Here is a 12,223-nt window from a genome sequence, read left to right as displayed (position 1 = left end):
GTTCTGCTGTGCATAAGGTCGCTATGGGTCGGTACCGACTCGATGGCACCTAACAACAATAACACCAGATACCGAAAGGAAACCAGGGTCCTTCCCCAGAACCCCAGAGAGAGAAGACATGCCCTGGAAGGCACTCTGAGAGACCATCCGCTTGTGGTGTTTCCGTGAGAGCAGCGCCCCAGAACAAGGCAAAATCTGGTATGGGGAGCAGAGTGCTATTCTGAACACTCAGGCGTTGAGCTGGGCAGTGAGTCGAGTCTGAAGAGCACTAGGGTGGTAACAGTTTAACAGTCCAGATCTCCTGGAAAAGACAGTTGGTGGGATTGAGGGTGTCAAAGGCAATTCTGACGAGGACTCAGAAGGAAACGAGGAGAGTTGTAACACGAGATACAGACGGTGAGAAGCAGCTGGAAGAGAAATGGCAGTGGTAGACACAGGACGGTACGGGAACAAGTCCACAGAGCCAGAGAGCTGAGCACCTTCACAGAGGAGGCTGCTTGGAGGGTGGGGTGCCTCCAGGCAGTTGCTCAGGCCCAGCAGAGACCAGGCTGACCTCTGGTAGAGATCATGCCAGCAGGAAGCAGGAGCTGAAGAGACAAGGGGCCTGGGAAGCAGGGCTGCCTGGGTCTCCACAGGGCCATGACCCCTGGGGCTGCAAAGGGTGGGGCCACAGTTTCCTGACGTAAAAGACTTGGATCTTTGTCACTACCTGGTCGGGAGTGTGGGACTGCTGTTGAGATGGGGCCTCCACCCAGAATCCAGACTGCATGGCCAACATCCATCATCTGGAGGTGCTCAGGGAACGGAGGGCTAGTTTCAAGCCTTGAGAGTTCATGTAAATTGTTCTGCTGGATTTTTAACTTGCTTCGTGCCCTGGAGGTGTAGTGGGTTATGTTTTGGGCTGCTAACCACAAAGCCAGCAGTTCAAATCCACCAACCTCTCCACAGGAGAAAGAGGAGGCTTCCTGCTACTGTTAGCTGAAACTGACTTGATGGCAGAGGCTTGGTTTGGTTTCTTGGTCCCTAAAATTGTCAAACAAACCCAGACGAGCAGGTCTACATCCACAGCCAGCCCCTGTCCCGACACCACTCACTTCCTCCGGAACGTCTCCTCCTCCTTTGCCCTCGTCAGCTGTGCCGCATGGAGCTTGCCCTCTAAGTCCTTTATCCTGAAAAGCAGCCGCAGGAACGTACACGGTGGGTGAGGGGCAGAGGCAGAGCAGTCTGCAGTAGGCAGTGCCCAGTCCAGGCTGCGCCGTGCACCCACCGGGCGTCCTTCACGGCTTCGAGGTCCTGCAGTTCCTGGTCCCTGCGTGCCACTGTGTGTTCTAGCTCCGCGATGGCCACCTCCGCTCTCTGCAGGGACTCGGCAGCCTCCGCAGCCGCTCCCTTCAGGGCCTCCAGCTCCTTCCTCAGCAGTTTAACCTTTGAAAGAGAGAAATGAATGCCAACGTGGGCACAGCTGGGAGGAGCTGAGGAACCGGAAGCCGAAGCTGACAATGTCCTGATGCCCAGACCAAACACCTCCACGGCCCCTGGGCTGTGTGAGTCATCACGCAAGACACCAGCGCATGCCCACTAGTTCTGTCCCTCAGTGCCTGATGTGAGTGGTGTACACACAGGTGAACGGTACCTGTATGTGTACACGCATGAATGGTGTCTGTGTGCGTACACACATGTGAACGGTGCCTGCATGCTTGCACCCATATGAATGGAATCGGTATGCACATGCATACACATGAATGGAACCTGGGCTCTGTGAGTCGTCACGCAAGATACCAGCGCATGCCCACCAGTTCTGTCCCTCAGTGCCTGATGTGAACGGTATTCTATGCGTACACACAGCCTGCAGCGGCCCCAAGACCACTCCCTCTCCTGCTGCTCAGGCTGAGTCATGTGCAGGGACGTGGCCTGTCTTGCAGTTTCTGGAGGGATACAGGCTAACCTCAAGCACTTGGCGACATAGAATTGGTGCCACAACGTGCCATGGCAGCAGCTGTCCTGTCCTGTGTGTGGGGAGGCGGCTGCTCTAACCCCAGCTTGGAGGCTCTCACGTGAGCAGAGAAGTGGCGTCAGTTACCTTGAGTTCATGCGTCAGGACGGCATTGCTCAGAGTGTCGGCCTGTAGGCGGGACTCGTGCCCCCTCCTCTGCAGCTCCGATTCAAATTCTAGCAGGAGCTCCTGGACAGGAAGGGCTCTTGTGAGGACAGGCCCCCGCGAGGACCACTGGTCACCCATCAGGACTCAGCGAAAGGTGGGATGAGCTCAGGGACTCCCAGAGCCGCTGCTTCTCGGCAAGGCCCTTCAACAGCAGGGCCTACCCACACCCTCCACTTCTGCGGCTTGGCTTTATGTACAGTGCGTAAGTTACAGCTGCTACAAGTGACCTTCTCTGGCCCGGGGTGTCCTTTGCTGCCCTCACTATCCAATGGCCCCAAGGGCAGCAGCGAGAGTGGTCACTCTGTTACACGGAGAGGCAAGTGGCAGGGACCCAGTGGGGAGCACTCCACTCCTCTCTGCCCCAATCCTGCGTCCGCCCGAGGAGTTCCAGGTGAAGGCAGGAGGAAGTGCAAGCTCTGCACCAGGGCCACTCACAGGGGGTGAGCGTCCAGTCGGGACAGGGCCAGTGCTTCTGCCTCGCCGCCGCCACCGCCCCCAGGGTCTCACTGCTGTCCCCCACCTTCTGTCTGTCCTCAGTCCACTCTGTCACAGGACTCTTACAAGCCGATGGACTTTCACCCAGCTCAACACCCAAATACCAAGCGAAGCCATCCCACTCCACAGGGCGTCCCACAGAGCTGATGCTCCCACCATCTTCCATCATTCCCCTCAGGCTGCTCTGCCCACTTCAGTCCCACTGTGCCCCTCCTGCCAGCCCCACACATCGGTGCTAGGGGCTAACTACCAAGGTACCCGCCTACCTGAACCCACCACCCCACTGGAGCGCAGAATATCCCTACCTGCCAACAAGCAGGTGACCTTTGGAACAGGCTTCCACCCCTCCACTCTTGACCCACCTGTGGCTTGAGTCCCCATCCCCTCTTGACCCACCCACCCCTGGGACTCCCCCAGAAAGCACTCCTGCCCCACCCAGGTTTGCTGCCCCACAGAGGGTGAGGCACTCAGAAGGTCTCCCTTGGGTTCTGCCAGCAGCACCCCTCAGCCATACCCCCCAGAGGGTAGCTCCTATGGACAAGGTCCCAAAACACGTGTCTAATGGTAAACAGACCAATTCAGCTGCAAGTCTTCCTCGATTAGCTCGGCCTGCTAACCATCCACAGTCCACTCGCAACAGGCGGCAGGCCTCGGGGCCACCATCATCTCAGGCCCAACGTCCTGAGTCGGCTCCCCTCTGACATATCAGTAACGGACTCAAGGAGCTTTCCAACAAGAGACAGAAACCCAGCCGACCAGGTGCCAGGCGATATGGCAAGTACCAGAGGTGGCTGTGAACCAAGATGCAGGTCTGTCTGAGTTCAGATGGCTGGCGCCGCAGGACAGCCACCCACTACCCGAGCTCTGAGATGTCCTTTCCTGAAGAGACCCGGGCCACTCGGGAGGAGTCTGCACTCCTCAGATGGTGGCACCTCTGTCCAGAGGCTGACTCGGGCTGGAGCGTGGTCCACAGCAGATAGAGTGCTTGGTCCTTAGAATTTCAAAGGAAGCTTTCTGAAGGCCAGTGAGCCACAGGAGACTCACACAGATGTAGAGACCCCTCCACAGGGACGAAGGGCCCCCACACTGGACGCTGCATCTCCTATGGCTACCAGAAGCCCCATGATGGCCTGGCTGGGGCGTGCACATGTCTAGGTCACCGTCCCTCCACTGCGTCCCCTGCACTATACGTGTGTGGTGGGGGAGGGGGAGGGCAGTCTGGTCTCACACCAGCAGAACAGGTCACCAACCCACTGAGTAGACACATGTCCTGTGACAAGTCCCTCAGCAGATGTGGGCACACAGCTGACCCAGGCAGCCGGCCCCTGGGAGCACAGTACCAGGAGTCAGGGGCCCGAGTCCAGCTGACCAGCTGGAGACCTTGGACAGGTGACTCTAAGTCTCTGATCTCAGTTCCCCTCTGCAAACTGGGGTGACATTGTGTCTCTATTGGGGATTTTACTGAGGAGTGCAGGGATTCAGGTGTGTGCAGGGGGGCTTTGTGGGGAAGAGCCCCTTACTGCCTGGTACTAACAGAGTGTCAGCTCACTATGCCCACAACACACAGTGTAACCATCACCTCTACCCCACACACTCAGCCCTGCCCTCCCGTGCATCCACACCCGGGTACATCCAGGGCTTCACCCTCAAGGCCACACCCCCAGCCCCCACCCTCATGTCAGCGCCTCTGCCCACCAAACATCAGTCTGGCCAGCAGATCTCTCCCGGCTCCGATGCACAGACTGAGTTTTAAAGGCTCTGAGGAGAAACTGTGGTGACGATTCAGTTTGAATTCCCAGTTTTTCTACAGGAGTGATGCTAGCGCCTACCTTGCAGTTCCCCCTAAACTCAGGATTGCCACGTGCTCATTTCTGAGGACATGGAGCACTCTGGGGTCACCACAGATGACTGTGGACATCCACCATGGCTCCCAACAGACCCCACGGAGAGGAGACTGGCCCGACTTCCGCCCTCAGTGCCTCCGGTCCAGCTGTGGTCACAGGGCAGTAGAGAGGGGCCACTGAAGGACTGGATGGCAGTACCTACCTGCTTCTGCAGCGCCAGCTCCCCATCGAGCTCCTGGAGCTTCCGCCCCAGTGTCCCCTGCAGTTGCTCATACTGCTCCCGGAGGTGGTGGATTTCCACGTTCCTGTCACTGTGATCAGGAAACACACAGTGAGAACATGCTCAACCGCCACCGTAGCACACAGGCACCAGGGACCCTCCACAGACCACCATGTGGAGCTCTGCTTTAGCAAGGTGCTGTTGGGCCTGGTGGGGGCACAACTCCCACCCCACCTGGTGGTAACCAGATGGTATTTGCCGGCACTCTATTTCCTCCCACCTCCCACCCGGGTCAGTGGGGCCCCCCTTCACTCAGCCGCATCAGAAGGGCCTCCCCTTGAACCTGTGCACCCAGGCAGGGGAGTGACTACTTGCAAAGATGAGATGAATGGAATCTCACATCTCATGACATAATACCCAAAATGTGCCAAACACAGTAAAAACCCACACATGATAACAAGAAGCAGGACTAAGAGCTGGAAGATGTCAAGTTAGAGGCAGCGTCACAGGTGTCAGGATATCTAGGTGACAAGTATTTTAAGTCAGCCATCAAACAAAGCAACTTGGTTGTTGTTAGGTGCCATCGGGTCAGTACCGACTCAGAGTGACCCTATGCATACCAGAATGAAACCCTGACCGATCCTGAGCCAACCTCACAATTGTTGCCACGCTTGAGCCCACTGATGCTGCCACTTTGCCCATCAGCTGTGGGCTGATGCTGATGGCGATTCCTCCCCTCCTGAACTCAGAAGTCAGACACGCACCACCACGCCGTTTATACTGAAGGAGAGCCGGGGACATGAAGACAGTGCTCAGTGTGAACACAGGAACAGAAGAGCAAACACTAAGCAGAAGGCCAGCTGTGCTGGACCTGAAAGGCCATGTCTGAAGGAGATACCTCACAAAATCATGTAAAATAACTTGTGAAAGCTGCTCTAAACATTCTCAAAAATGACCATGAGAGAAAAATGGAACACTTTTATGGAGTGCCCTTGACAAATCCGTGTCACATGGACCCACTTCTGACTTCCAGTCCCATCAGAGCACATGCTTCAATAATACAAATCAGGACAAGGATAGTAACTAACATCCATGCTCTGTGTGGGAGGGACTCTCGAGCTCTACACACACAGGCGGTGTGAGACCAGTGTTCCTAAGCGGCACTGCTGGGATAGAAATGGCTCCCAGCTAGTAAGTTCTGCATGTTGTTGTTGTTGTTGTTATGTGCCATGGAGTCGGTTCCGACCCATAGCGACCCTGTACAGGGTTTCCGAGGCTGTAAATCTTTACGGGAGTGGGAAAACACAAAAGCAACCCAAAACACCTAGTGCTTCCCCAAGGTGAGAGCAGCAGCTCCGTGAGAGGCCAGGCCAGGTCGGTTAGAGAAACTTCAGAAACTATGCCAATGGGAGCACATACACAGCGAACCTCACATGGAGGACCCCACACAGAGGACTACACACAGCAGCACACACCTACAGAGCAGGCCACACGTACAAAGTGAGCCTCACATAGAGGACCCCACACACAGAGCGGACCACACACAGCAGAACACACATGGCGAATCACACACAGTCAACTACACACAGTGGACCTCACACAGGAGAACATATACAGTGGACCTCACACTGGGGAACACACATGCGGGACCTCACACAGAAGAACACACACAGGTTCCCATTCACCATACAGGCTGCTTCCCATGGCACCATCTCCCATCCAGTCTGACCTCTGACCTTGAGAGCATGCCAATTTTGTGATTTAAACAATTGCTTTGAAAAGGCATGTGCATCAAGCAAAAATACTCAGGTTCTTTACTGTGAAAAAGTACCTGCAGGATGCTCTTATTTTTATGTTCGGAGTCCTGGTGTGGTGATATAGGAGAAGTGTGGACACCTAGCTGCAAGGTTGGCGGTTCAAACTCACCAGCTGCTTCTCAGAACCCCTATACAGAGTTGTCGACTTGGAAGTTGTCACCCACCTGTCACCCACAGAGAGGCCGAGCAGAGGGACACTACCACTGCCAGCAAGGGACATACTGCACCTGGACTCTATCACCTACCAGCTGGTGGTCCCTGAAACGGGACACCTGGGCAGGTACCAATACTAATCCCCACCCCCCACCCCAAGGCCTGCAGACCGTGTGCTGTGCCCAATGCCAGCCCATTCTGGTTGAAATTAATGTATGTTTCACATCATTTAACTATAAACTTGAATATGTTTAACTAAAACCATGTAGATTCACAATTAATGAAAGAATTCAACTTGAATGGATCTCCCATGACCACAGCAAGGCACCGAAACCCAGAAAGAGACACCCTGGTCCACACTCAACATGGTCAGGGCCGCGCAGTGAGGCGCAGCGTGGTGACCGAGCCTCACCTGTGCATGCGCTCCAGCTCCCGGCGATGGTCCTGCAGGGTCAGCCGCTGCCTTTGCTGCAGCTCCTCTACCTGGCGGGCCTCGCGGGTCAATGCCTGCCTCAGCTTAGCCACCTCAATCTTGAGCTCGCTGGCCTCAGCCTGCCGGGCCTCCTCCTGGCGCCTGGCCTGGGCAAAGGCGAGGTCGCAGCACTCCAGTTCCCGGTCCCGCTCCTCCAGCACCTGCAGGTTGTAAACGAAGTCCTCCCGCAGACGCCGCAGCTGGCCCTGAGCCTCCTCCAGCTGGCTCTGCGCCTCTTTCAGTGCAGCATCCTGAAGCTGGGTGCGGTGTGCCTGCAGCGCCCGCCACTCTGCCTCCTTGCGAGTCAGCAGCTCCTCCAGGGCCGGCCCAGAGGGCGGTGGCCGCGGCATTGCAGCAGCTGTGCACATAGAAGGCAGGCCTGGCTCCGGCTGGGCTCCTCTGTCCCCTCCCGGTGTCCTGAGGCCCGGTCCGCCAGCAGGTCTTTCCTTAGTTTCCACGGTCACACACAAAACTGAGGAGGAAGGGAGAAGCCTTCTGGGCTAGTTCTCACACATGGACTTGTGGAAAGCAGTCCACTCTGACAAGGAGAAACCTGAGCACCTCCCACCCCCGTCCTGAGACTCACCACCTGGCAGGGCAGGTGCTGGTGGGACAGGTGTGTGAGTGTTCTCTACCTCCCGTCTGTGGTGGGTCAGCACTGCTGGAGAGTATACACAGCAAAACGCTACAGAAAGCAAAGCCACACAACACAGCCTGTTTCTTTCCTCCTCGTGGGCTCACTGACCGGCTACTGGCCGGAGTCCAGGGCCGTCTTGTGTTCTGTGTTAGTGTGGCTCTGCAGAGGGAGCACACAGGGTCAGACAGCCTGGCCCACGGCACAGTACAGCGCACTTTCTGGAGATGCCAGGACGCTCCTGGTGTCCTTCCCGGCTGGCTCTCACACACCAGCTGCTCAGCATCTCTCTCCCCGATGCCCCCACCAGCCCAACCTCACCGCCCAAAATGGTTAGAGGAAACTGTGAAAGGCAGGGCGGGGACGGGGGGGGGGGCGTGTTTGGACACCACACGAGGCCAGGCAGGTTTGGGTGCATTTCCAGCCATCCCTTCTGAACACCTTTCCAGAAGGGCTGGGGTGGACGTTCACACACACCAATCCCATGCGTCCACTCTGGTCAACTAAGCAGATATTCACAAGGACACGGGCCTCAGAAGCAGGAACTTGGGTCTGTTTTTCCTGTAGACGTTACCTCTGGAATTCAGCCAGCCACCACTCTGTAAACCTGCAAGGAGACGGTCTTTCTGGGCACAGCGCTGGTCAGTGCTGTCTCTGTGGTACTCAGGGTCACCGTGAGTCGGAACCAACTGGACGGCACCAGCAACAACTGCCTACCAGAGACACAGAGTTCATTTCACTCCTGAAATCACTAATAAGCTAAAGCCAACAGAGAGCAAAATGAGCCCTGGAGGCAAACGCTTTTACACTAACTTCTTGGGAAAAGAGTGAAAAAAGAGAGAAATTGTAGAAATGGTCTGGGCTTATATTTGCAGAATCCCAGATGTTATCAGGACCATAATTACAGTGGACTTTGTCATCCAGTAGGTGCATGCTGGACGCTGCCCCGGGCCACCCGCCACACGAGACCGTGCGGACACACGCTTAGTGGGTGACTCATCTGTGGCTCCCAGTGGAAGGAAGGGAGCTCCCTGTGCTCTTTGCCCTGCGGTCTGCACCAAGCTCACCGAAGGACGATTCACAAATCCTTGAGATTGATGCTGGTTGCCTTTAGTACCACCAAGTCAAAACCTGGTGTCCAGTAAGGGGCCAGGAGACCTGCTGCCCCCCAGGGACTTTCCCTCCTTATTTCTGACTACTTATCTTCAAGACACGGAGCTCTCGAGCCCACTTCTACCTCACAGAAACGGGTCTGAAATTGCCAGCCTCAGGGAAGCCACACAGGGAGTACTCAGGCCCCTGATGGTCAGCAGCAGAGTCCACCAGACAGACAGACAGACCTCACACACAGGGAGCACTCAGGCCACGGAGCCTTGTCAGAGGCAAAGTTTGAGGCTTCATGGAGAACACGAGGGGGAGCAAAGGGAGAGGCTTCAAAATCAGTGTCTCCACCAGATTGACCACAGGACCGGGAAGCCTTCTGGGCAGGGAGCAGTGCCCACTGCCCAAGCCTCCTTGAGAGGAAGCGGAGATCTCCCTGGAGTCTCTCTCCACCTCGCAGCGGGCAGAGTGTCTGCCAGGAGCAGATATACAACCTGGAGGGACTCCATGCCACAGAACTGCATACAGAAATGGTGGGCCTGCTCAGTGTTCCACTGTGTACAGGATCAACAACACCAAGAAGGTAATAAAGTATGAAAACAAAACAAAAGGCAAAGAGAATTCTCAAGGGAAAGGAGCTACAGGATCCAGGCACGATGAGCTCTGCCCAGAGCCTGGCTTGTCCTACCCTGGTAGTACCCACTCCCTGGGCAAGCTGCAGTGACTATCTCACATCAACAGGGAAGGAGAACAGCTAATGCCTGTGCCCAGTCCTGGAGATCATCCTACCAACAGAAACACGTGCATCTAACTTCATTACAAATAGCATGAACCCGCAAACGTATGTTCAGAAAACGGCCCTTTGCATACCCAGGACTACAAGCAGAAGTAACTGGACACAAATACGAGGGGCTTTGAGAAGTTTGGGGGAAATGGAGTTAAACAATAATGGAATTTTCCCACAAACTTCTTTGAGGATCCCTCACATCAGACTCTAGTTAGCACATTTGGCTTTTGACAAGAGTATGGATTGGCAATTCTGAAACTGCTTTAAGCATGTTCAATAACAGAGTAAGTAAGTAAATTTACCAAGAACAATGGGGGCCAACTTAGAGAAAAAAATCGCAAATAAAGCAAAGTAAAGGAGAAGAAACCTCTGGTAATGATGGGAATTGAATATACCAGTACAAATACATACTGTTCAATATGTCTACAGATACAAAGACTTAGAAACAGACACAATGTGTATGGTAGATACAAAGATGGACTTCCCTGACCTTCTGTCCATTGAAGCCAAGAAGCAATGACACCCCCAAAAGGAATGAGCAAATCTAGTACCCGGATCTAGTTTTCTAAACACCACCGTGCTCCTCGTATGTTATGTATGAGGTACACATTTTATAAGGAAACTGCTTGAAAGGTGCTCAGAAACTTTTTGTTTTATTTTTGCAAACTTTTTTTGGTAGGTTCCCAATACAATGGGACTCTAAAAAGCGTGTGGGAAAATGCTATTAAAAGATAATGAGGATGGCGGCTGGGGTAGAGGTGCAGTGAGGTTCACCATCAGCCATACCACAGAATACCAGGCAAAGCAGATCCAGGGCAGAGCTCCAAAACTCAGAACCACATAGGTAGGACTATTTAAAATTTTTGAAGTCTTATAGCTAGTGGAACTTGTAGCAGAAGTAAGAAATCGCGTACTTTTCAATCTGCCGGGCTCAGTGGCCCCGAGCCCACAACTTGGGCGAGACCAAATGGCAAGACCAAGCGGGGGAGCAGACCCACCAGAGAATAATGCTGTGGGAACCTCAGAGCAAAGGTGGACAATACACTTTGTGGGTTTTTCTTTGTTTCTGATTTTCTTTTGTACTCTTTTCTTTTTAGTATATGTTAATTGGCCATCCACTGTTTGCACAACTCCATTCTGGTGACTAGAGGGGCTGCCTGAGCGAGAGGGCAACCCCCACCCCCACCACTGGTGGGTTCTTCTGCCACGTATGCGCACAGATACTCTCAGCCCAAGAGCCGGCCCTGAACTGTTGTTCTTGTGTGTTTTTTTAAAGGGAAAAGACCAGAACAAGGGGTATGGAGAGGGAAAGAGAGTTTAAAAACAAACCAGAGCAAAAATTAAATTAAATCCTGAGGTATAGCATAACAACCAACAGTGGCATTTTGAAATTTATCACACAGCTTTGAAGGCAAGAAGCTGAAAGAGGACATTAAAGTCATATTCATGTTAGGTTACAGATTTGTTATCGTCTCTCCCTCCTCTCCCCTTTCTGCAATTATAGACTACAGTGTCCAATCTAGTTTGTTGTTGCTGTTGTTGTGGTTTTGGTTTTCCCTGTGGGTTTGTTTTGTTTTGTTTTATTTTTGTTTTTTTTTTGCTGTTGCTATTTTATCCCCCCCTTTTACTTTTGGGGGACTCTTTCTCTTCCTACATTACCCAAGAAGAGACAGCAACTGCTGCCAAATAGTCGAGCTACAATCACATTCTATAAGACACCAAAATCCAGGCAACAATCAATACCAACTGCCATACACCAGGGAGGCAGACAACACCTGTGAAAGTTACTCTGAGTTAATCAATAAGAAGAGTGAAAAGGGAAGCTCACATCCTGATCAGAAAGCATAAAGTATTAAGGCCACAGATAAAACACTGAACATGTCAGAGAAGCAAAAGCAGATGTCCATATCAGCACATGTCCAGACAAGATAAAATGTCTGAGACAAATGACCTACAGGAAAACCTGGACTACATTCTGGAAGGAGGGCAGGCCTTGGAAATGCATGAGAAGGAATTCAGAAAAATGATTATAAAATGTTTCAAAACACTTTACAATGGAGTTAAGAAAAATAAGGAAGAAGTCAGGAAGACACTACAGGAACAATCAAATAAGATAGATGAAGCACTGGAAACAATTGAAAACCTACAGAAAGAGGTCCAAATGATCAATAATAGAATATCAGAAACAGACAATACACTGAAAGGGCAAAGGAGTAGAATAGAAGAGATGGAAGGCAGAACCAGTGAGCTGAAAGACAAATCTCTCAATACCACTAAGATAGCAGAACAAACAGAAAAAAGGATAAAAAAAAATCTGAAGAAGGTTTAAGATTCATGTTGGACAACATCAAGAGGAGTAACTTAAGAATTATCTGCATTCCAGAACAAGAAGAAGCACAGAGGAAATAGTTGAAGAAGTGCTGGCAGAAAATTTCTCTAACATCCTGAAAAGTGAAAAGATAAACATTCAAGAAGCTCAACAAACCCCAGGAAGGATAGACCCCCAAAAGAAAATCACTGAGACATATCATAATCAAGC

General features: G+C 52.8%; 1 protein-coding gene across 1 annotated transcript in view; it reads right to left on the bottom strand.

The window, feature by feature from the left end:
• Nucleotides 1-12,223, bottom strand: part of CCDC57 (coiled-coil domain containing 57) — a 64,634-nt gene that overhangs the window by 44,370 nt on the left and 8,041 nt on the right. The window contains exons 2-6 of the mRNA XM_006869621.1: nt 7,103-7,520; nt 4,703-4,811; nt 2,081-2,182; nt 1,268-1,425; nt 1,095-1,169 (exon numbers count right to left, since the gene is read on the bottom strand). Coding sequence (XP_006869683.1) covers nt 1,095-1,169; nt 1,268-1,425; nt 2,081-2,182; nt 4,703-4,811; nt 7,103-7,520 — 862 coding nt within the window. The remainder of the gene's footprint in view (nt 1-1,094; nt 1,170-1,267; nt 1,426-2,080; nt 2,183-4,702; nt 4,812-7,102; nt 7,521-12,223) is intronic.

Source organism: Chrysochloris asiatica, unplaced genomic scaffold (genome assembly GCF_000296735.1).
Source record: "Chrysochloris asiatica unplaced genomic scaffold, ChrAsi1.0 scaffold00132, whole genome shotgun sequence".
Classification (NCBI taxonomy): Eukaryota; Metazoa; Chordata; class Mammalia; order Afrosoricida; family Chrysochloridae; genus Chrysochloris; species Chrysochloris asiatica.
This window is presented reverse-complemented; position numbering and strand designations above follow the sequence as displayed.